At 32.7% G+C, this 25,923-nt stretch overlaps 1 protein-coding gene across 2 annotated transcripts; it reads left to right on the forward strand.

Annotated features, from left to right (window-relative positions):
* Window positions 1–10,271: 10,271 nt before the first annotated feature.
* On the forward strand, window positions 10,272–13,201 carry LOC120214504 (ACT domain-containing protein ACR10-like). 2 transcript variants are annotated; one of them, XM_039212390.1, is made up of 6 exons: window positions 10,278–10,645; window positions 10,741–10,962; window positions 11,116–11,221; window positions 11,522–11,858; window positions 12,238–12,522; window positions 12,800–13,196. In XM_039212390.1, exons 1-6 carry the CDS (start codon window positions 10,492–10,494, stop codon window positions 12,935–12,937), a joined length of 1,242 nt encoding a protein of 413 aa, XP_039068321.1. In that variant the 5' UTR covers window positions 10,278–10,491; the 3' UTR covers window positions 12,938–13,196. The 2 variants fall into 2 exon arrangements, with proteins under 2 accessions (XP_039068322.1, XP_039068321.1); XM_039212391.1 differs by lacking the exon at window positions 10,741–10,962 and having other exon boundaries at window positions 10,272–10,645; window positions 12,800–13,201.
* Window positions 13,202–25,923: the final 12,722 nt, after the last annotated feature.

Genomic DNA, 25,923 nt, shown 5'->3' on the forward strand with positions numbered 1-25,923 from the left:
CAGATTATCGACAATTCAACTACTATGACCAAAAGTCTTATCTCAATAAGATTATCAAATTTTACTTTTAACTTATTCTTTAAGTTAAAAAGTGTGTATACTTGTCATAGTATGTTATGAATTGAAATAGTGAGTATAAAAGCTATTGGGATTTGCGGAAGCTCGAATTGACAACCGAAAAAGTTAAAAGGAGGTGAATTGGCAATAAATTGAATAGGGAGTAAGGAGAGCAAAAGAAAGAGAAAAATTGGCACAAGGATTTCTATTGGTTCAACTTCTCAACTAAGTCTACCTCCACTACCTAAGCTCCTCACTTATGATTTTCTAACAAATTCACTAATTTGTTCTTTCTTTTTCAAGGATAAATAGATAACCTTTACACTCCCTATCTTTTCACTTGGCTAAGATATAACCAATTCCCTTTTACAATGAGGTAAAAAGAAGTAAACAAATAAACCTCTCAAAGGTAGGGTGTTTACAAGAATTTAGCTCACAAGAATAAAATATTTACAAGAGAATTGGAATAAAGAGTGAAAAGCTCTTCTCTTGTGTTTAATTGCTTGGATAGGTGTTCTAACCCTTCTTCAAGTGTCTTGAACTTGTATTTATATGTTTGAATGAAGTTGTGGCCGTTTATAGTCGTTGGGGATGATTTATAGCCATTTGGGGATGAAATCTATGTAAAATAAAACTACCCAAAATAGAGGGCATCAGTACTCCTAAAGGGAGTATCGGTACTACCTTTGTTTATATTTAAATCAACTAGTCGTTGGGCCCTGATGGTATCGATATTATGCCTATGGTATCAATACTACTATGTAAAATAGTATCGGTACCCCTTTGGGTATCGGTACCATTTTTGCATTTTGGAAATTGAGCAATGTTGGTAGTATCGATACTACCCAGTGAGTATCGATACTTCCCTTACCTTTGATATTGGTACCATATGAATAGTATCGGTATTGTTCAAGTGGTATCGATACTGTAAGAACAATATCGGTACTTTTTGTCCAGAAAACATTTTGTGCTCAATTCCACTTTTAAAGACTTTGAATTATTTTTGAAAACTTTGAATAAATTTAATTCATGTCCAAATACATTTTGCCTTAAATTTTTATATCAAAATATAGTTAAACAATCTCCCCCTTTTTGATATAAGAAAACATTTGAAAAATTGTTTTTGGGCAAAACTCCCCCTTAATAAAATATTTAATGAAAAAGATACCAATTGTTGGAAATATATGAAAATGTTATGCTCCCCTTTTTCATTAAGAAATTGAATTTTCAAACCATACTTCTCCCCCTTTTTGTTAGATCAAAAATAATTCAATTTTAAAGTTAAAAAATAACTTTGGAGAGTAAGTGGTAATTTACATTAAAAACCATTTGAAAAATCAAAGCCCCCTCAAAAAGTGCATTCCAAACAAAAATTTGACTTTAAAAGCTTGACACTTAAACAAAATTGAATTTCAAGAAAGATTAACAAACATGTTAGTAACACATGAAATTCAATATATTCAAGTCTAAAATACTTTATGCAATACCAAATGTTGAAATTAAGTGCATATGCATAAAGTCTTCCAAAAATGTTATGCATTTGAAAAATGGATAGAAATATATCATTTGCATTTTAAATCATATGCATAATCATTTAAATTTAGGTCAAAAATTAAAATTTATAAAATCAAAGTATTTGAAAAAAAATTGATATCAATTGTTAGAGAGATATCATTTGCATTTAAAACCAATTTTGACCAAAATTCATTATGATGAAGTGAAAAATATGAAAGATCATTAAAAATTTAAAATGTTCATCATAACATTTTTTTAACATACATGATATGAAAAACAAAACATAATCATTTAAAATACAAATTCATGCATGCATAAACTTAAATGAGCAACCAAATAATCCAGAATAAAAACATTAAGCTTAGAGGTTACTCATTCCTTTTTGAAGTGTGGCTAGAGCATTTGAATATCATCACTTTCATCATCATTGCTCCCACACACCTACAAGGGACATTTATCTGGATTTTGGTATCCAAATTGCTTTGGATCCTTGGACGTTAGTTTCAATGCCCCTTGTTCCCTTAGGAACCCATACTTGTCTAATATTAAATTTTTTTTCTTTATAGGACAAGCATGTTTCATATGACCATGAAAATGACAATGTGAGCATTTTGTCATTTTTAGACATAATGAGTTGTTTTTAGAAATTAATTCCTTTTCTTTTGTTAAGCTCTCAAGCTTAACTTTCAAATCAAAATTTTTGTTTTTCTAAATCATTGATTTTGATTTTTGAATTTTCTAAATCATTTTTCAAAATTTCATTTTGATTTTCAAAATCATTTTTTGCTTTCAAAACCAAATCATTTTCAACTTTGAGTTTTAAAATCAATTTCTTATATTTAGAATTCATGGTCTCAAATTCCAAATGCAACTCATTATAAGCATCTTGTAACTCATCAAAAGAATGTGAATTTAAATCATTTGAGTTAGAAGATACCATTGAATCTCCTTCGATGGCCATGAGGCATAGGTTGGCTACTTCATCTTCACCATTGGAGTCATCTTCATCACTCCAAGTTGCCACAAATGCCTTTTTCTTGGATGATCCTTTCTTCTTTAGGCGATGACATTCATACTTGACATGCCCCGTTCTTTGACAATTGAAGCACAAACTCTTCTTCTTGATCGATTCATACTTCATATCCTTGGAGGTCATGAATCTCTTGAACTTTTTGAAGAGCTTGGCCATCTATTCTTCTTCATCATCGTCTTCATACTCCAATACCTAAGCTCCTCACTTAGGATTTTCTAACAAATTCACTAATTTGTTCTTTCTTTTTCAAAGATAAAGAGATAACCTTTACACTCCATATTTTTTCACTTGGCTAAGATAGAACCAATCCCCTTTTACAAGGAGGTAAAAAGAAGTAAACAAATAAATCTCTCAAAGGTAGGGTGTTTACAAGAATTTAGCTCCCAAGAATAAAATATTTACAAGAGAATTAGAATAAAGAGTGAAAAGCTCTTCTCTTGTGTTTGATTGCTTGGATAGGTGTTCTAACAATTCTTCAAGTGTCTTGAACTTGTATTTATATGTTGGAATGAAGTTGTGGTCATTTCTAGCCGTTGGGGATGTTTCTAGCCGTTTGAGGATGAAATCTCTGCAAAATAAAACTATGCAAAACATAGGTAATGGTACTCCTAAAGAGAGTATCGGTACTACCTTTGTTTATATTTAAATCAACTACTCGTTACTAGTCGTTGGGCTCTGATGGTATCAATATTATGCCTATGGTATCGATACTACTATGTAAAGTAGTATTGGTACCCCTTTGGGTATCGGTACCATTTTTGCATTCTGAAAATTGAGCAATGATGGTAGCATCGATACTACCCAGTGAGTATCGATACTTCCCTCACCTTTGGTATCGGTACTATATGAACAGTATTGGTACTGTTCAAGTGGTATCGATACTGTAAGAACATTATCGGTACTTTTTGTCCAGAAAAACATTTTGTTCTCAATTCCACTTTTAAGGACTTTGAACTATTTTTTAAAAACTTTGAATAAATTTAATTCAAGTCCAAAAACATTTTGACTTAAATTGTTATATTAAAATATAGTTCAACAGAAGCGAACAATGCACCAGGTAGGTGTTCAGAAAAAGAGATGTGGTGTATTAGGCACTATTAAATACCAAGTCTTTTTTGAAACCAAACCTAGACATGCATTCTGTTAGGATTTTGATAAACCTCAAATGAATAACTGAATAATTTACCAAGATGGGGTGATTTGAGTTTTTGATTTTAGGGAGTAAGGAGTATAAGGATGAAACAATTTGCACAAGGATTTATAGTGGTTCAACTTCTCAACCAAGTCTACATCCACTACCTAACCTCCTCACTTAGGATTTTCTAACAAATTCACTAATTTGTTCTTTCTTTTTACAGGACAAAGAGATAACCTTTACAACTCCCTAGCTTTTCAAAGGCTAAGCTAGAACCAATCCCCTTTACAAAAGAATAAAATATGTAAACAAGAAAACCTCTTAAAGGAATGTGTTTAGAAAAATTAAGCTCACTAAAACACTAATATTTACAAGAGAAAGGAAAATAAGAATGAAAAGCTCTTCTCTTGTGTTTGATTGCTTGGATAGGTGTTCTCTCTTTCTTCAAGTGTCCTCAACTTGTTTTTATATGTTGGAATGAGTTTATGGTTGTTTCTAGCCGTTGGGGTTTGGGGATTAATTTTCTACAAAATAAAGTTGCCCAGAACAAGGAGTATTGATACTCTCTTAATGAGTATAGTACTACCGTTACAGAAGGGGTTTCGAAACCTATAAAGGGGGTCTTGAAACCTTTATGGAATATTTGGCTACTCTTTTAGGGGTCTCAAAACCAGGCCCAAAAACTTCTTAAAAAGTATTTTAAAACCTTTATAAAATTCATAAACACTTTTAAATTTATTTTTGACATTTTGAACATTAAAACTTATTTTTACAAACTTACAATTCTTGAATCGAATAAAATATTAACTTTACAAAAAATTTCAATTTATTCCTTTGTTATATCAAAATCATTTAATTACATTTATCATGATGTCAATATTGGTATGTGTCATGCTTGGAAAGGGTTGGCTAAGTAAAATTTCAAATGAGGTTTTGGTTTGGTTAGTTTCCTTGTTGATTACGTAGAAATCCATTGGAAAGATTAAGTTATTTACCTTAACCAACACATTCTCAAGAAATCTTTTAAGATAAATGATGGACCAATCAGCGAACTAGATTGTAACACTTGTATCATTCAAAGGCTCAACGCTAAGTAAGTTGTAAATAAAAAGCGGTGCAACATTTATAGAAGCATTGAGATCGCACATAACATGCTTTATTGCCACCTTACCAATTTTACAAGGTATTAAAAACATACCTTGATCCTTTAACTTAGGCGGAAGCTTACGTTTAATAATAGCTTAAATGTTTTCACCTAAGTTTGTCTTTTCATTGTCTATAAGCCTCCTTTTGTTTGTGCAGAGTTCCTTCAAGAATCTGACATACTCGAAACTTTTCGGATCACCTCAAGGAGAGATATGTTTATCTCCACTTTTCAAAAAAATTAATAATTTCTTTCTCCTCGACTTTTTTATCGCTTCTAACCAACCTCGACTAGTTTGTGAGATGATTGACACAACAGTGTAGTGAGATGGCGTGGGATTAGTTTGTGATTCATCCTCTTTCTTTTTCTGAGATCTTGCGACAGCTTTCTCTGGGACTTTAGGTGCGACAATAGTGCCACTTCGAAGGGTCATGGCACTAATATTTTCTTGTGGGTTTGGATCAGTTTGTGACAGTAGTTTTCCCTAGGAATCCTATCGACTCATCTTGTGCTAGTTGGCTCATTTGTTTGTCAAGCTCTTGAAAGTGACCTTTAATCTTGATTTCACATTTCTCCTGGGATATCGCCAAACATTTTACAATCATCTCCAGTTATGATTTCTAGGATTGATACTGCTGAGGTGGAGGTGGTCTCGGTTAATATGTTTGATTCAATATTAGGTTTGATCTATAGTTGAGATTCGGATGATCTCTCCACCTCGGATTATAGGTATTGGCGTAAGGGTTATAAGGTCTCTAGGGAGATCTTAGAAGATTTCCTAATGCATTTACTTATGCGGTAACATCTTCTTGTAACATCAGACAACAATCAACAAGATGGTCCGACATTGTGCATATTCCACATAATTTATCATAGATGTTTTGCCTATAATGAGAGATTGAACCACATCAGTTAACTTATTGATTTTATCCTCTAAAGAAAGTGTACTCATCTCGTGAACCCATCAAGTGGTTTCACTAGAAGGGCTAAACTATTGAGAGTTAATGGCCATAGTAGAAATTAAATTTATGGCCGCATTTGGAGTCATGTTCACAAGATCCCCTCCACTAGTTGTGTCAATCATCTTCATTTCCAAAGGAGGCAATCCTTCATGAAGTACTGAAGAAGAATATGTTCGGTTAAATTGTGTCGTGGACAACTAGCAAAAAGTTTCTTGAATCGTTCCCTATAGTCGTATAACGACTCTCAATCCTTTTGTTGGATTCCTAAGATGTTTCTTCTTAATTTACTCGCCTTTGTTACAGAGAAAAACCTGCATTTGTAACTTGTTATCGATAGGAAAACTTTTTTTGTTTCTAATTATAACATTTTGTCTTTGACTTTTAACCTGTCACCCTTTTAACCAATTGCTTTGTTTATTAACCTTATGTTAACCGCCTCATAGAATAACTTCTTCTACCTATAAACAATTCTAACTTTGTACATATAAATTACGAAATTATTAATTTTTAAATAAATAATTTAATTTTAAATATAAATAATAATATTTGATTTAATTAATTTCTCAATTTTTATAAAGTACGAGAAATAAATTCTTAAAGTGGAGAGAAAATTCAAGATTAAACATGATACCTTATAACTAAATTAAAAAAATAGGGTTAACTACACGATTGATCACTTATGTTTGTGTTTTATCCATTTTTTCTCACTAAATTCAAAAAATTAAGATATGATCACTCTCATTTTCATTTAATTAAGACATGATCACGACGGGTTAACTTTTGTTAACAATTAAAAAATTATATGTGACTTAATATTTTAGTATAATCACACATTTAATACATACTATTTACATATTCTCTTAATTTAGTCATACTTTTAATAATCACACATTTGGTCCCTATTATTTACATATTCTCCCAATTAACTTAAGTTCATAATATTTTTATATTAACTTATTAAATATATTTTATTATTAACTTAATTTAAAATATTTTATTTTATTTTAATTTTAATATATATATTATTTTATCAAAACTTTTATTTTAATTTATTAAAAGTAAGACTATATTGAGAGAATATGTAAATAATAGGATCAAATGTGTGATTGTACCAAAATTTAACGACAGTTAACTCGTTGTGCCCATATCTCAATTAAATAAAAACAAAAATGATTACATATTATGTTTTTTGAAATTAATGAAAAAAATGAACAAAATACAAACACAAATGATCGATCATGTAGTTAATCCAAAATATTAATACAAATAAAAACAGTATAAATATTAAATAATTAGTCAAAATGTTAAATAAAAAAATCTCAACAAAACACACATAAGAAAATTTAAACAGAAAAGCTTTGAGTTTCGGGATTTTAATGTAAAAAATTGAATATATTGGACCAAATGTTGAGTGACACATGGGATGATGCGAACAACAAGTGTTTCCCGAGACATCGGTTAGAGGGCAGGGACAGTACAAAGTCACGTGAGTCATGGGGACCACACAAAAGCAAAAGAGGAAAACGCCACGTGGTGGCGGCTGATTTCCCGTTCACACACATGACTTGCCATCAGGCAACTGCGACAGAGTAAATTGAGAAATTCTTCTCATATTAAAATTAAGAGAAAATTAATAATATGTATTCAGAACTTTTGTTGAGTGGCGTTTAAAAAACAGTTAAAAAACGACTTGATCTAATAAATAAGTGATCGATTAAAATTTAGATCAATTATGTTATATTATTTAATCGAAAATATTATTAAGTACAATAATATATTAAGTAGCACATATATAATGTAATAGGTAGCGTTTATATTGACTTATTTTCTAATTAAACATGTATATTTAAACCGGTAATATTGTAAATTTACCTATTACATTATAATTATCGATTTTGATGTTTTTGGGATTGATACAATTTTAAATGTATCGACACTTTATGCGTGCACCTCGTTGTGCTTTCATTTTGGGAAAAAAGTATCGACACATATTTAAAGAGTATCGATACATAATGTAAACCTATTTGTTAATTAACCAGTATATTTTTACCTGTTGCATTGTAAATTTACCTATTTCTGGGTTTTTATTCTTTGAGAAACTGATAACATGGTGAGTTTCCCAATATTATTATTTTGTTATTGCAAAGTTTTTGTTATTTTCTTACTAGGTTTTGCTTAAAATATTCAATCTTTTGTATTAAAAGATGAAAATTCAGAAATAAAAATGATCACACAAGCACATTTTTTTACTACTGGTTTTGTCATTTCGAGATCGATTTTATCATATATTTACTTGTTATATTGTTATGGATCGATACATTTTTATAAAGTATCGACACTTTATTGACGCTATAACTTATTTTCTTTTAAATTCCAAAAGTGTCGATACTTATAATAAAGTATCGATACTTTCAACATATCCGATAGTTCTTTATCGATTTTGTCATTTCAAGATCGATTTTGTCATATTTTTACTTGTTATATTGTTATAGATCGATACATTTTTATAAAGTATCGACACTTTATTAGCGCTATAACTTCTCTTTTAAATTCCAAAAGTGTCGATACTTATAATAAAGTATCGACACTATCAACATATCCGGTAGTGTTTTACATATTTTGTCATTTATAGACCGGTTTTGTCATTTTTTTACCTGTTATATTGTTATGGATCGATACAGTTTTATAAAGTATCGACACTTTCAATATATCCGATAGCGCTTTACATGTTTTGTCATTTATAGACCGGTTTTGTCATTTTTTTTACCTGTTATATTGTTATGGATCGATACATTTTTATAAAGTATCGACACTTTCAATATATTCGGTAGCGTTTTACCTGTTTTGTCATTTATAGACCGGTTTTGTCATTTTTTTTACCTGTTATATTGTTATGGATCGATACATTTTTATAAAGTATCGACACTTTCAATATATCCGGTAGCGCTTTACCTGTTTTGTCATTTATAGACCGATTTTGTCATTTTTTACCTGTTATATTGTTATGGATCGATACATTTTTATAAAGTATCGATACTTTCAATATATCCGGTAGCGCTTTACTTGCTTTGTCATTTATAGACCGGTTTTGTCATTTTTTTACCTGTTATATTGTTATAGATTAATACATTTTTATAAAGTATCGACACAAACCGACAAGCTAAGTTTGTCGGTTGCCAAATTTTTTAATATTTCTTCATGATTTTCACCTATTACATTATTATTACTCGATATTTCCGGTAACGCTAAACCAAATTTATCAAATATCTTTTAATATATCCGGTAACGCCATATATTAGCCGTATATTAATCCGCCTTTCGACAATCCATGTATTCACATATGAATATTATTTTATAATTACTTTAACTTAATAAAAAATAACTCTTTAAGGCTTCATTTTGTTCAATAAATCATACAGTTTAATATATGTATATACATGTTTGATTTTGGTTGTGATTATTATATTATACATGGAATTATATAAATAATTATTATAAAAAATATTTTTCGTGAAAATTATTAAAACAAATTAATTATCTTAATAATTTGAGTTAAATAAAATTTAAATTTAATTATATGTTTTTCAATCTTTGTATTATATTTTGATTTAATTATTTTCTAATATATTTAAATGTAATTATTTAAATTCTAATTTGAAGTAAACTTAAATTCTTAATGTCATTTTCTAAAGTGGGATTAAATTGTTATTTTGATTCATTTTTTTAGCGTTTTGACTCCAACATTTTTTTATTTTAAGATTAAAAAGGTCCTTAAAATATTTAAACTTGAATTTGAGTAAACCAGAATTTCCTAAAAGTATAATATTAAAAAAATATTTTCAAACTTTGATTAAATAATCATTTTAGTTTTTATTTTTTTTAGGATTTGCCTCCAACGTTAAATTTAATGATAAACGACTCATAATATTGGATTAAATAATCATTTTAAATTTTTTTTTAGAATATTTTGACATTAAATTTCATTTTAAGATAAAAATTCCTATTTTAAAATGTTAGTTATTCATCTACTAATAATTTTCATGGATACATATGCTCTTTTATCTCAAAATAAAATATTAAAGATCGTAATATTAAAAAAATTAAATTAACTATTTCTTTAGGTTGTGGTCTCGATTCCAGGACTTTGTATAGTTTTGGTGGTGAGTCTTCTAACATAAATTTTATGTATATATAGACTTAAACTCGAAACTTTAATTAAATAATATAAAACTATTTATCACTTGAACATTAAATTAACCATTTAATCAAATGTTATTTTGCCTCAAATGATTATATCATTTGCAGCTTAACTAAGGTTGAGGGAGGAGTTGTTGCAGCACAAAGTTGTCGAGATTTTGGAAACCTTGGTGGCCAAGCAAAAACTAAATGAAAATAGACAGGTAAACAACAACTACAAGTGAATCTCAAGGCAAACCAGTAACCTTCTTTCTTTTTTTCTCTCTCCCCCTCTGCTTTGCTTTCTGATTCTCTCTGCCTTTTATGTTTTATTCTCCGTCTCCATAACACTACTGCTCAACAACTCATTCAAATTTAAAAACAGAAACACCCCCTCCCAAGGGAATCAAACCCACAAATCTTCACTGTTTATTCCCATTCTTTCTTCAAGCTTTGAAGAACAAAAGATATGGGTTTTCTGCATGACGACGTAGTGATTATTAGGCAGGCAGATAAAGAAGGAGAGCCGAGTGTTATCACTGTAAACTGCCCTGATAAAACCGGTTTGGGCTGTGATTTATGCCGCATCTTGCTCTTTTTCGGTCTCAACATTGTCAGAGGAGGTTATTCCTCAACTTCTCTTACTTGTTTCTAAAATCCCAGATTGCATGTATTTGTTTAAATAATCTTTGGTTTTATGAATTTTTTGGTTGTGAAGATGTATCCACGGATGGGAAATGGTGTTTTATAGTGTTTTGGGTGGTTTGCAAGCCAACAACAAGATGGGAATTGGTGAAGAAAAGACTAGTTGGGGCTTGCCCTTCTTGTTCTTCAGCTTCTGGGATTTCTTATTACCGTTCGGAGTTGCAGTCTCCAAGGCCTCCTCCTGATGTCTTTCTCCTCAAGCTTTTCTGTTACGATCGAAAAGGCCTTTTGCATGGTAAAGTTTTCTTCTTTCTTGTTCATCTTTTCAGGCTTTCAAGTCCCATAAAATTTTGGTCTTCATTTGGTCAATTTTCTTGATACTTTGAGAACTAATTTGTGGTTTAAAATGTGTTAGTGATCAATCTTTTGATGGTTTTTCGCTTGGCAGATGTGACACAAGTTCTGTGTAGTCTTGAACTCAATATAAAGAAAGTTAAGGTATCAACAACTCCAGATGGCACAGTGATGGACCTTTTCTTTATTACAGATACCAGGTTTGTTCCTTGCTTTGCAATCTTTAGAAATTAGCTGTATGTTTCGTGTAGGTGTTTGTTCTCCGTTCATCGTGCATATTTGCTTCGTTAGCTCGAATCCGTTCGGATTCTTTCGAGTGACTACGAATGTATCTTGAATTAGAACAAGCATGTGCATATAAGTAGAGGTGTATTGTCTTCTAACTACATGTGCATATGCCTAAAGGATTAATGGATTCGGAGTTGAATTATGTAGACAAGAATATACATCTACCCTGAGTTCGAACAACTCTTTGTCAATATCATGGTTTTCTTTTCCAGGGAGCTATTGCATACAAAAATTAGGCAGGAGGAGACTTATAAGGCATTGGAAGATGTTACTCAGGATGCTATAATCAGCTTTAATGTCGAAAAGGTTGGACCTGAAATTACTGCATGTTCTCAAGCATCTCCATTTCTCCCGCCTGCAATAACTGAGGATATTTTCAACATAGAGACGTCTAATGATCTCCCAAGCGTATCACTTACTTCCAACAATGTTTGTGTCACGATGGACAACTCGCTCAGTCCTGCTCACACGCTTGTTCAGATTGTTTGTCAAGATCATAAAGGTCTTCTATATGATATAATGAGAACTCTGAAGGATTACAACATTCAGGTAGATAGACTAATTACTATATAATAGATCAATCTTTTACTGGACTTTTTATCTATCAGAATTTATGTTAAGGGCACTCTAGGTTGAATTACTTACAGTTTAATAGGTTTTTACCTTCGGTCAATTTTATGTTGATGTGCTTTAGTTGTGTGTGTTGCTAAGTACCTTGTCACTATGAATTGATAAAACCGCTCTTGCTATGCTTTTATTCTAAGTTTTCAGTATTACGATGTGTATCTGTTGATCATAACTTGCGTGAAATCGTATCCAAATCGCAAAAGCTATGCTTTGTTTGTTTAATATTTGTTTGGTAAGGGAAGCATTCTTAGCCAGAAACTAGTTCCGCCACGTTAATGCGTCAGTTTCATAATGTGACTAGATTTCATATGGACGCTTCTATATAAAACAAGGAAAGAAGTGTGAGATTGACTTGTTTATAATGCAAGCCGACGGGAAGAAGATAGTTGATCCAAGCAAGCAAAGTGCATTGTCCTCGCGTCTGAAGATGGAACTGCAGCAACCACTCAGAGTAGCTGTAGTGAGCCGGGGTCCTGATACCGAGCTTCTAGTTGCAAACCCTGTAGAGTTATCGAGCAAGGGCCGGCCTCTTGTTTTTTATGACATTACCCTTGCTCTAAAGATGCTTAACACCTGCATATTCTCGGTACTTCCTCAGCTTTCTGTATTTCTTTCCCATGTAAATAATTGCATTTGTGAACTTAACGCTGCACTAGAGTTTATATCATGTGGATGCATGTTTTCCACATCTTTTCTGCAATAACATGCATGTGAGCGTTTCTCGATCACTCCTCTTCGCCGTCCGTCCGTCTAAACAGAAAATCCAATGCATCACTTTTGTTATATCCGGAGTCCATTATTGTTTCTCTGTTTTTCTTGTGCAAGTTGCATATGTAACCTTTTTGAGTTCACATATTTTTCAGGCTGAGATTGCTAGACACATGATCGGAGACCGAGAGTGGGAAGTTTACAGAGTTCTTCTAGATGAAGGGGACAGTTTATCCATTCCAAGGCGAAAAGTTGAGGAAGAAGTTTGGAAGCGGTTGATGGGTTGGGAATAACTATGATCACAACTCATCCCCTTCCCGTGTAGCCATTGCTCGGCTGCTGTACAGTATACTTCTTCCCGCCGTGGTGCGGAGTCGATGTAAATTATGGATCTTCTTAGGCTAACCTTGTGATATAGGAAAGCTCTTATGTCAACATATTCTTGAAAGCTAAAAGTTGTACCATAGAGGTAGATATTATGCAAATCTTGTGTAAAGTATCTTTGATCGACGATAACTACTGTTTTAACATTATGGCTCATGTCCAAATCCGGGGAAATGATCATGTGCAGTTTTGTTATTATTACGCGTTTTATCGATTTTGTTAACAAAATCTTTAAAATACTATCGGTTTTGTTATTTTTTCAATTCGTTTTGTTATTATTGGAAATGTTAAAAATATTAATATTTTAAGTAAAAATAATAAAATTTTAAATAATTTTTTACTAATTTTTTTATTTAAATAATAATAAAATCGATAGCAGTTTTTTTAGTTGTATTTTAAACGTGTTATACCGTAAAACATCTCTCAAATCTGGTAGTTAAAGTTGTACACGAATTTAGAATGTCGCATCGGAAACAGCTATGATTTGATCTTCACACTTATCTGCTTCGATCACTTCCATTGTACTGGAGATTGTGGTGCTTGCATGTGAATAAATTTGCACCAGATTTTTTTATCGGAGCAAATAATAGAACGTATGGTGTCCAGATTTAGGGGTGGATTTAAAAATTTATTATGGTAGGGTTAATTTTTTTTTCTATAAATATAAGTTTTTTTTATTGAGAATAAATTGATAATATTTTTTTATTTATTTTTTTTAAAGGATTGACTACTTCAAATATCAGTCACCTTTAAGCTTAGATTCGAAAATGTCACTGACGTTTTAATTTTATCAATTTTATCACTGACATTTATGTTTTACTGTAATTATATCACCATGTCGTTAATGACTTAACAATATGATGACATGGCATCTCCGTCGTGACGTCGTGGCTCCATCCCCAAAATAACGTCATTTTAACGCAACTGTTTTGATGCTTAAAAAACTCAAAACAACGTCGTTTTGTTAAAATCATTTGAAGATAAATTGCTTTTCATGGGATTTGAAACTATATCATTCAAAATTAAATATTAAACACCCAACTACCAAGCTAAATTAATAAAGTAATATATTATTAACAAATTTAATATATATATATATATATATATATATGTGCGCGTGTTAAATTGTAGTTGTATACTTCTTCTCCACTCTCTTCATCTCCAGCGTTTTCACTACACTTACTGTAAGCTACCATAAGCACGGTTTCAATCTTAGGGTCACAACTAAAACCATCTTTCAAAGCTCGAATAACAGTTGCAAAGATATATGGACTGAGTTTTATGCCTTCCATTTGCATTGCAAGAACAATTCCAAAGCTTGAGCCACCAAGCAATGAAGTCCAAGAAACCATATTTCTTTCCCCTAAATGATCAAAAACTCTCCTACCATCTTTAACATTCTATGTCCTCATATACATATCTAAAAGATAAGTCTCTAGTCCCTACACGGACATCCTCAAATAACTCAAGTTTCAAACGTTGGCAATGAACTTGTTTTCTAGCTATCACATTAAACAAGCATCGTCATACCTTTAAAACACATGATAAAGTGGATCCATCAACTAGCAAACCAAAACTATGAATACCCAAAAAGAGATTTAGAGCTTCCTTGTTGTTGCTATTGCGAGAGTAGTCGAAGAGTAAACCATTATAATGGGAAATGTATGGGTGAAGACTTTTGCCAAATTAACATGTGAGGATGCTAACTATGGAAGAAATGTAGAAGAACTACAGAAGAAATATGTAAACTTTGTATATTATTGATACATGAATTACATAGCATAAACAACTATTTAAAGACTCACGAGAGGTAGTCTAGCTACTGCAGAATCTATTACAACTTATTAACTAACTACACACTTAACCACTTAACCTCTTGCATTTAACCACCTAACCAGATATAGTTTAACATTCACCCTGCTTCTTACAAACTTCTTTAAGTTCAAAAACACACAACTTGCTTCTGAACAACTCGAACTTGGTCAAAGGAAGTGGTTTTGTTAAAATATCTACAACTTGGTTGTTAGTTGGTACATAGTTGACTTGAACTTTATGTGTTGCAACCTTTTCTCGCACAAAGTGTAAGTCTAGCTCGATATGTTTGCTTTTTGCATGCAAAATAGGGTTTGCAGCCATAGCAACTGTGCTGGTGTTATCACACCAAACCTTAGGCTCTTCAGGCAATGCAATCTTCATTTCATGTAATACAACCTTTATCCATACAACCTCAGAAATGGCATAAGCAAGACTCTTGTACTCGACTTCTGTAGTGGATCTAGATACTACACGCAATTTTTCCAAACTCCATGCCAGCAAATAATTTCCATTGTAAAAACAGTACCCATATATTGATCTTTTTTCATCAGCATCTCCATCCCAATCAGAATTCGAGAAAGCGTTAAGCACCATCAGTCTTTGTACTTGAGCTGAAAACCAAAGTCCAGTCTCTAGCGTCCTCGTAAATACCTTAAAATTCGCTTAAAAGTAAGCCAATGTACCTTGGTGGGCTCTTGCAAGAATTGTGCAGCCTTGTTAACTATAAACGAGATGTCTGGTCTAGTATGACAAATGTAATGTAGTGTCCCAACTACACTTTGATATTGTTTTGGATTGCTTGGCACTTCCCCATCACTCTTACTAAGCTTGTTTGTCATTACCATGGGAGTAGAAGACGAATTGACATCAAGCATTTGATTCTTTTGCAGCAACTCAATGATAAATTTCTTTTGATTGAGAAACAAACCACTATTTGATCTATGCACCTCTATGTCAAGAAAGTACTTAAGCTATCCAAGATCTTTTAAGGAGAACTTTTCATGCAATGCCTGAATTATTTGTTCAATTTCTAACTAAGAACTCCCTTTGATGAGAATATCATCCACATAAACAACCATGTATACCACTTCACTTTCCCCTTGGCAAATAAACAACGAAAAATCTGCCCTTGAAGACTTGAACCCCAAGCTAAGGAAGAATTCTCGCAACTTAAGAAACCAATTCCTTGGAGCTTGCCTCAACCCATACAATGCCTTTTTTAACTTGCATACCACGATAACTCCATCAGTGGAGTGCTCTTAAAAACCAGGAATCTGTTGCATGTAGACATCCTCACTTAAGTCACCTTTTAGGAAGACGTTATTCACATCCACCAGCCTTACATGCCATTGACATGAAACAACTAATGAGATCAATACATTTACTGTAAAGAACCGAACCACAAGACTAAAAGTATCCATAAAATCATATCCTGGTATCTGGGAATACCTCTTGGCAACCAGTCTAGCTTTCAATCTTTCTATTGATTCATCATCATTTTTCTTCACCTTAAAAAGCCATTTACAACCAATGATTTTTCTCCCCACTGGCAGCTTCACAATATCCCATGTGTTATTACTGAGAAGAGCATTGTATTAAGCCATAACAACCACCCTACAGTCATCATCTTTGAGATAAACTTGAATGTCTCAAGGCACATATTTTCATTGAATGGAAAAAAACTTTTGGCTTAAAACTCCCATGCTTTCTTTGTAACACCCATATTCTATATACAGTTACGTATACGTATACGAATAGGAATGTCACATTATTTATAATATGGTATACTCATTTTGAAAATCCTTTATAATTTTGTTGCAAACATAATTTCACATAATTAACATCATAAATATAGATTCATTAAAATATAATACAAAATATTTTTGTTATATGTGATTACATGCCAAACAGGTTCCAAAAAGGGTCATTAAAGTCCTAATGTTATTGACGAGTCAACCTTAGTAGATGATGTATGCGGTTACAGCTTCACTCCTTACTTGATGATTATCTTCTGTTACCTACACGTGGAAATACACATGATAAGTATATCTTAGTGAGTCAGGATATAATAAATAACCTTTGGTGTTCAAGCATATTTCATTTCCCCTTTTTCAAAAGCATATGCCATGATTCTTTCTTTTAGTTTGTAACCTCCGTTTATGTTTATCATACATTATTATGCATTTTAAACTCTAATATCTTTTCTGTTGATAATGCACCCATATGCATTTCAATTATAGTATACTTTTATGTTGATAATGTACCCATATATATTTCAATCATAGTATACTTTTCTGTTGATAATGTACCCATATACATTTCAACTATAGCATACTTTTCTGTTGATAATGCACCCATATGCATTTCAACTATAGTATATTTTTCTGTTGATAATGCACCCATATGTATTTCAACTATGGCATCCTTTAATGCCAATAATGCACCCATATGCATTATTCTTTTATCCTGACAATGTACCCATATACATTTCATCTATGGCGTCCTTTCATGCCAATAATGCACCCATATGCATTATTCTTTTACATTCATTTTAGAGCAGTTCCTACTCTAAAACCTCATTCACAATATCAATTTCATATATTCCAAGATACATAATAATTTCTGTAAAATATACATTAACATATAAATATTACATACAATAAATGTACTCACCTGGCTCGCCTTGCTTAGATATCCAAAATAAGAAGATAATTATTCTGGAACTTGGCCCTTACCTTTCGACTTACTTGACTCAAGAGCTGGTTTGCGATCTATTCTATATTCATTAAAGACATGCATAATATCAATTGTTAGTATGTTTCCTAACAATTATAACTTAACATTAATCAAAATATTTATTATTAACCTCCTACAACATTATCAGCCCCAACTTAACATTTCTGGCCCTCTTGTATCAATACTCATGCTTATGGTATCGATACTACCCTATTAGGGTCTCGATACCCCCTTCATGTATCGATAACAAAATTAGCTTCGATGTTTACTGGTATCGATACCCTTACCATATGTATGGATACCACTATACTATGGTATCGATACCCCTATATGGTATCGATACCAATATTAGGTTCGATGTTACCCGGTATCGATACCCTTACCATTAGCCTAATTTTTGTCTATGGTATCGGTACCCCTTCATTAGGTACCGATACCCCTGCCCATATTTTCCAGTTTTTAACCCGAAATGGACCTAACTTTGGCCAATTTTCCTTTCATTTTCCCTTAACAATACTATATAATATTTCTCAACTTAACCCTACTTCATTTCCTTCATTTAGACTCTTAAAACATCTAATATGCCTCAAAAGCATTTGATTCTAAGAATCACACCACAATTTCTAATTTGTTATTTCACTCAACCAATGCTTCTAATCTTTCATTTACCTTAATGATAAGTTAATTTTACCAACAAACCTCAACAAACCTTAATATATTAACTTCTCATGATAAAACCCATTTTCTAAAATCTCCTTTATTTCCTTTATCTCCTTGTTTTAATCCTATCTAAAACTTCATTAATCATCCATCATATACAAGGATTTGATAACTAACAAAGATTGAAGGAATAAATTCTGAATTTGGAAACTTACCTTTAGCTAGGGTTGAAAGCTTTTTCACGTGAAAGAGGGAGAAGAAGAAAGTGTTTAACTTTCCCTTTCTCATCTTCTCTTTATTTCTCTAGTATATATATATATATATCTACCCTAATAAATGAATTTAAAATTCATTTATCTCCAAATACCCATAAATGCCCTTTTAAATATTTTCTCACTACAATTTAGTCTAGCCTACTATTCCCACTCATTCTCATCTTTATCAATTAATCAATTTAGTCCTCCATATTTTTAATTCCTTTCAATTTAATTACTTTCCTATTATTTGGGGTATTACATGCTTCGAGTAATCATAGCATAAGTATTGCTCATTCTTGTATCCTGAGCACTTTCTTGATTCTGATTTTGCTCACCAGGTACATATTATTTAAGAACATGAAAAACACCACTAGAAGGTTCAGGACCAGAAGAAATAGAAGCACTACCAGATACATTATCTATTTATTCTACAGACTGCACATCTAATTCATTGCTTATAGTTGCAGGTTGCTCATCATTAATTGCTTCTAGACTATGATCATTATTAGAACTTGATCTTTGAACAGGTCTGCCATGCTCTTGTTGACTGGAAATAAGTGGTATGGCTCTCGATCGAAACACCCCATTAGCATCTCTACTGCAGGATAATGCTTTGTGAGCAAAGGGAAATATATTCTCATTAAACACCACACTTCATGATACATAAATCCTTCCATTCTCATCCATGCACTGATATCCATGATACATTGGAGAATAGCCCAGGAAAATGCATGCCTTGGAGGGAAAGTCCATCTTATGCGTATTAAACACCCTGAGATGAGGAAAACACTGATAACCAAATATTTTGAAAAAGCTATAAGCATGAGGCTTGTCATAAAACTTTTGATAAGGAGAAATATTACCAAGTATTTTGGAGGGCATCCTGTTAATAAGATAGACTGTACTGAGAACTGCATGAGACCAGTACATTAAGGGCATTGATGCTTATGCCAGTAGTGCTAGAGTAGTTTCTACTATATAACTGTGCTTTCTTTCCACTACCCTATTTTGTTGTGAGGTATGAGGGCATGACTTCCTGAGCTTAACACCAAGTCGATGTGAGATAGCCTCCATGAATCGAAACTCTCCTCCAATATCTGTTTGTAATGCTAGAATGGTTGAATTAAATTGATTTGAAACTAGAGCAGCAAACATTTCAAAGGAAACAAAAACTTCACTTTTATTCCTTAACAGATATACCCAAGTATTTCTTGAATACAAATCCACAAAACTCACAAAATATCTAAAACTACTAGAAACAATAGGGGAATGACCCCATACATAAACTTCTACTAGCTCAAATGGTTGTTTATACACTGTTTGTGACATAGAAAATGGCAAAACTCGGCTTTTTCCCACATGACAAGCTGCACATACTTCAGTTTTATATATATTTGGTCATTTATTGAGTGTTGTCATCACCACCTCAGTAGGAGGATTTCCTAGCTTTTTATGCCACAACCAATACTCACAGGTATCTTTAATGACAGTCCTATGAATTGTTGTTGTTTCTTGCAAAACTTGGCAGTCAAAGCTATATAATCCTTCATCAAAACTTCCTTCCATCAGCACGACTCTTGTGCTTTCATACTTAACATAGCAAACATTTGCATGAAACTCGAAATAAACCGAATTATCTTTAGTAAACTTTGAAACTGACTGTAACATCCTCAATACTAGGTTAGTGACCAATTTGTAAAACTTCAGAAATTATTAGCTAAATTAGATAAATCGAATAGTTCAATGACTTATATTGAAAATTTTTTATAGGACAAAATATCAAAGAATTATGAATGAAAGGGAAAAATGGTCATTTGATCATTTAATGAATTATAAATGTGTGATAGGGAGGAGATATATACACGTGGGAAATGAAGGACTAAAGGAAAGTTTTCTAGAGAATTCTCTTCTTCTTATTCTTCTTCAGCCATGAACCTTAAGAGCAAAGGCGAGTTTTCTTATTAATTGATTATTTGTTGAATTCAAGAGTGGGTTATGATCCTTAGATGATACTTAAGCTTAAGGAAAGCTTAAGTTAACTTCAAATCAAAAGATGAAGGGGTTAGGAGAGATTAAAGATAAGGAGTTTTTAAATGAAATCTTAGTAAAGAGTCGATGAGTGGAAGTTGAAACTAAATTTGACTTGTCATTAGTTGAATTAAGAGATATGAAGTAATAGAATTGGAATTCGAACGTGTTGAAAATTTGGTATGATTCTTGATTTCCATATAGAAGATAAAATTTTGAAGATAAAGATGTGTTAGATGAGTACAAATGAGTTTAAGTATATGTATTTGAGTTAAGAGTATGAAAGGGATTAAGACATGAAGTATTTAAGCTGAAATGAGTAAATTTTCGGGTTTAAATGTGAAACTTTGGGCTTGAGTATCGGTACTACTTCATCTAGTACCGATACTTCAAGAGAAAAAGAGTGAATTATGGTATGAGGGTATAGATACTGGTTGAACAATATCGATACCATAAGCCTGATTCAACTAAGATATTCATGGTATCGATACCCGTAATGGTAGTATCGACACCGAAGGTACCGATACCATAAGAAATGCATCGATACCACTATTGAAACAAGGATTCCATAATGCAAATTGGGTATCGATACCCAGGCTTGGTATCGATACCACAGATAGGGAAGTATCAATACCCTATGAGGGTACCGATACTACTTAAAAGAAAAAAATAGAATTTAAAATTTTCTTTTAGCATAAGAAATTAAGGATCGAATTATAATACTTGGAATGTATGATTGTATAGATACCGAGCACAAGCAAGTTTCAGAACGTCAGGAAAGTTAGAATCGATCAAGATGAGAAATAAAGTCATAGAAGTAATTGATATCAAGTAAGGCCAAGGTGAGTGCATACTATAGGTGTAGTCCAATGGAAATAAGACTTGTGATAAGTCTATTTCCTATATTAGTTTTCATGGTACAGTAGTTATGAACAAGCATATGTTATAATCAATATATATATATATGTATGTATGTATGAGTTATATATATGTTTATATGATTTGATATATGCTATATGATTCATGTGAATATACTTGAATAACATATGTTATATGATATGAGATTGATGGTTACACATATATGTGATATGTGATAAAAGAGAAGAAATATGTGATCATAAGAGAAATGATATGAATACATGAATATATAAAGCATAATGATAGTGCCCATGTTATGTGATATGAGAGCTATAGGTATAGTTGGTATGCCAAGAGTCGAGGGTTATCGATGTCCTTCGGGATATAGATTTCACATGCCACTCAGTGGATTCTTATACAAGCTGTGGTGACAGCATATGTGTGCACAACCTCAAAGTACTCACATACCTTAAGTTCTCAGTAATGTACATGGGCTTATAAAAGATATAAAGAGTAAGTACATGATTGTATATTAATATGTTGTTATTGTTTACACTGATTCGTATATGGCACTCTTGATTTATAATATGATAAGCATAATTGTATTGGATAGTTAGATTGCATGTTCATATTTATAGGAAATTCATTATTATATGTTTATGCCTCACTAAGTCTATGACTTAGCGTGTAAGTATTTTACACGTAGATATTGAGAAGCAAGATGAACAAACTTAGGATTAACAGAACAACATACATCCACTCGAAGATCAGATCAAAAGTAAATTCACAATATGTATTTTGTTGTATTAAAAGTGTTGGCATGTAGGAAAGTGTAATTTACATATGCTCTGATAAGTTTTATAATATTTTGGGTCGTGCTTATGTAAAATATTAATTTTATGTTAATGAAAGTTTAAATTTTCTATAATTTTTATAAAGATACATGTTTTAAATAGTTAATGTGACACCTCATATTCGTATCCGGGTTGGGGTTGTTACATTTAATGGTATCAGAGCTATGATTTTGTCGATTCTAGGCATAAACCGAAGTCTAGAGTGCCTGTAAATGTGTACATGCCAATATAATAGTAAGAACTTCTGATGTGACAAGAGTAATAAGTATGTTGTTATGCTAATAGAGATATTTGGTTATATCTTATTAGATGTCCAGACAAGATAGCTCCCGAAGTGAAGCGGGAGATGATAGATTAGATGAGAGTAGTAATTCACCTGCCCTGGCCAGGCAAGATGAAGAGCGGACACCTTCTGGAGTGCCTGTATAAGATCAAGACATCTTCTTTGGGATGTTGGATGCTATTTTGAAGCGTTTCCAACCTCTTGCCTCTTCAACTCAGAGAATGAATGTAGCAAAGGAGTTGAAGGTATTAGGAGCTCTTGAGTTCAAAGGTGAAGCCGAGGAAGGTCCTGTTGCTGCGGATCTTTGGGTCAATGATGTAAAGATCATGTTAGAGGGACTCCAATGTTCTGATGTGGAGAAGTTAGACGGTGCTCCGTGGGCAAGCGAGAATATGGTGGACAAATGTCACTTTGAGGATGACCAGTGATCAGATGACATGGTCTCTGTTTCTTGAAAAGTTTAAACACAAGTAAATAGGAGATCAGTTCATTAAGCAAATGAAGCAAGAGTTCTTGAACCTGAAGTAAATAAACCGCATTTTGTATGAGTATGAGTGTGAGTTTAACAAGTTGAGTCATTTTACGGCTGAGTTGATTCCAACAGAGAAAGACGTATGTGAACGGTCTGTTGAGGGCTTATGCCCAAGACTAAATGAGATGTTGATTGTGTTGAATCTGTCCTCGTTTCAAGAGGTAGTAAAATATGATAAAGCTCTAGAGAGAGCTCAGAATAAACGGTATGGGGAGCAAAGAGCCCAATCGTCTAAAATAATTGGGGCCTCATCAAGTTCTGTACCACCCAATAGAGGTAGAGATTTTGGTTTTCGGTATCAGGCGAGGTCAGAATCGGTGGCATCCTCCGCTAGAGGATTAAATCAGATGAGAGCTAGACAGACTCCATCAGTAGGGTTTGGTGATGGGAGATCATAGTAGAGACAGTGTCAGATTTGTGGAAGATATCACAGTGGAATATGTAGAGTAAAATCCAGAGCTTGTTTCTGATATGGGGAAACAAGATATTTCATGAAAGATTGTTAATTAGGGACATGAGCACCTGTATAGTCAGAACGATCTGCTTCGATTTCTCAGAGAGAAAGAGGTAGAGGAAGAGACAGAAGTCAACCAGAGTCCTCTACTCAACAAGAAGTACGCTACACTGCTAGAGTGTATAATCTCAAGACCAATGAAGATTGTGATGATCCAGAAATAATTGCATGTACTTTTCTACTGTATGATAAATGTGTTATTGTATTGATTGATACGAGGTCTACATATTCTTATATTAGTAGTGAATTGGTGAGAGAATTGAGAATTCAATTAGAAGATACTAGTAATGAGGTGATAATGACTAATTTTTTAGGGCTCAGTGCTCGGGTAAATAAAGTGTGTCGAGGGTATCCATACGGATTTAGAGAATTGAATTCCCTGATAATATGATGGAATTACCCTTTGACGAATTCAAAGTGATACTAGGAATGGACTGGTTATATCGCTATCATGCGAATATCGATTGTAGACTGAAGAGGGTAACGCTAATCAGTTCAGATGGATTGGAAGTGATAGTGTTCAGTGAAATATGGAATCCATTGGCAAACATTATCTCGGTGATGTCAGCAAAGAAACTATTACTATAGGGATGTCAAGGTTTCATGGTTAATGTATTGGATACTATAACCAAGGAGAAAGGGTTAGAAGAAATCCCTATAGTCAGAGAGTTTCTTGATGTTTTTCCAGCAGAATTGTCGGGGTTACCTCCGGACAGAGAAGTGGAATTTCATATCGAGATAATGCCTGGAACTGCGCCCATTGCAATGACACCATATAGGATGGCTCCAAAAGAGTTGTAAGAGTTAAAGATTCAGTTACAGGAATTGTTTGACAAATGATTCATTAGACCAAGTGTTTTGCCCTAGGGAGCTACAATATTGTTCGTTAAAAGGAATGATGAGTCAATGCGTCTCTACATCGACTATAGGTAGCTCAATAAAGTAACTATCAAGAATAAATATCATCTTTCTAGAATTGATGATTTGTTTGATCAGTTGAAAGGAGCTTCAGTTTTCTCTAAGATTGATTTGCGAGCTGGATATCATCAGTTAAAGGTTTAGGAGAAAGATATTCCAAAGACCGCATTTAGAATAAGGTATGATCATTATGAGTTTATTGTGATGTCTTTTAGAGTTACAAATACACCAGCTACCTTTATGGACCTAATGAATAGAATATTTCCACCTTATTTGGACCAATTTGTAGTTTTGTTCATCGATGACATATTGGTGTATTTAAAAATGAATGAAGATCATAGTGCACACTTGAGAATAGTTTTACATACTCTATGAGACAATAAGTTGTACGCCAAATTATCAAAATGTGAGTTCTGGTTGAGTGAGGTAATATTTCTTGAACATGTAATTTCTGTTGAATGAATTCGTGTTGATCCTCAGAAGATAAAAATCCATTCTTAAATAGGAGGTTTCAAAGAATGTATCTGAAATTCGAAGTTTTCTGGGACTTGCAGGTTATTATCGAAGGTTCGTTAAGAAATTTTCGATGATAGCTTTACATTTAACTAAGTTAATGAGGAAAGGTGTGGCATTTAATTGGACTTCTAAATGTAAAGAAAGTTATGATATGTTGAAAAAGATATTGACAGAAGCTTCAGTATTAGTTTACCCGAGTTTGGAAAGAACTACGTGTTTTATAGTGACGTGTCCCATAACAGTTTGGGATGTATGTTGATGCAAGAGGGCAAAGTGGTGGCTTATGTGTCGAGACAATTGAAACTGCATGAGAAGAACTATCCAACACATGATCTAGAATTGGCTACAATAGTGTTTGATCTTAAGATTTGGTGTCACTACTTATATGGTGAATGTTGCTATTTATACACTGATCACAAAAGCTTGAAGTATTTAATGACCAAGAAAGAGTTGAATTTAAGACAAATGAGATGGGTGGAATTTCTAAAAGATTATGATGTGGTAATCGATTTTCATCATGGTAAAGTAAACGTGGTGGTGGATGCTTTAAGTCGAAAGACGTTTGCAGCCTTACGATCTTTAGATGCCAAGTTATCATTGGATGGTGATGGCACAATATGTGCGGAATTGACTCTTAAGCTATCGCGGCTAGATAGAATCAAGGAATTGCAAGTCAAAGATGAAAACTATTTGAAGAGGTTACAACAAGTAAAGAATGGAGAACTCAATAATTATAAGATTAAAGCCGATGGGAATCTGTACTATCGAATAAGATTAGTGATTCCTGATGATGATGAGTTAAAGAATGATTTGTTAACAGAAGCTCACTGTGGTCCATTGATGTTGTACCTGGGTGGAAACAAGATGTGTATGGACCTCAAGAGTCGTTACTGGTGACTAGGAATGAAAACAAATATTACAGAG

Source organism: Hibiscus syriacus, unplaced genomic scaffold (genome assembly GCF_006381635.1).
Source record: "Hibiscus syriacus cultivar Baekdansim isolate YM2019G1 unplaced genomic scaffold, ASM638163v2 tig00110065_pilon, whole genome shotgun sequence".
Taxonomy (NCBI): domain Eukaryota; kingdom Viridiplantae; phylum Streptophyta; class Magnoliopsida; order Malvales; family Malvaceae; genus Hibiscus; species Hibiscus syriacus.

Coding starts and splice junctions, on each gene's coding strand:
- LOC120214504 (XM_039212390.1), top strand. CDS start 10,492: ATGGGTTTTCTGCATGACGACGTAGTGATTATTAGGCAGGCAGATAAA. Junction 10,646..10,740: donor TCTCAACATTGTCAGAGGAG/GTTATTCCTCAA, acceptor TTGGTTGTGAAG/ATGTATCCACGGATGGGAAA. Junction 11,859..12,237: donor TGAAGGATTACAACATTCAG/GTAGATAGACTA, acceptor TAATGTGACTAG/ATTTCATATGGACGCTTCTA.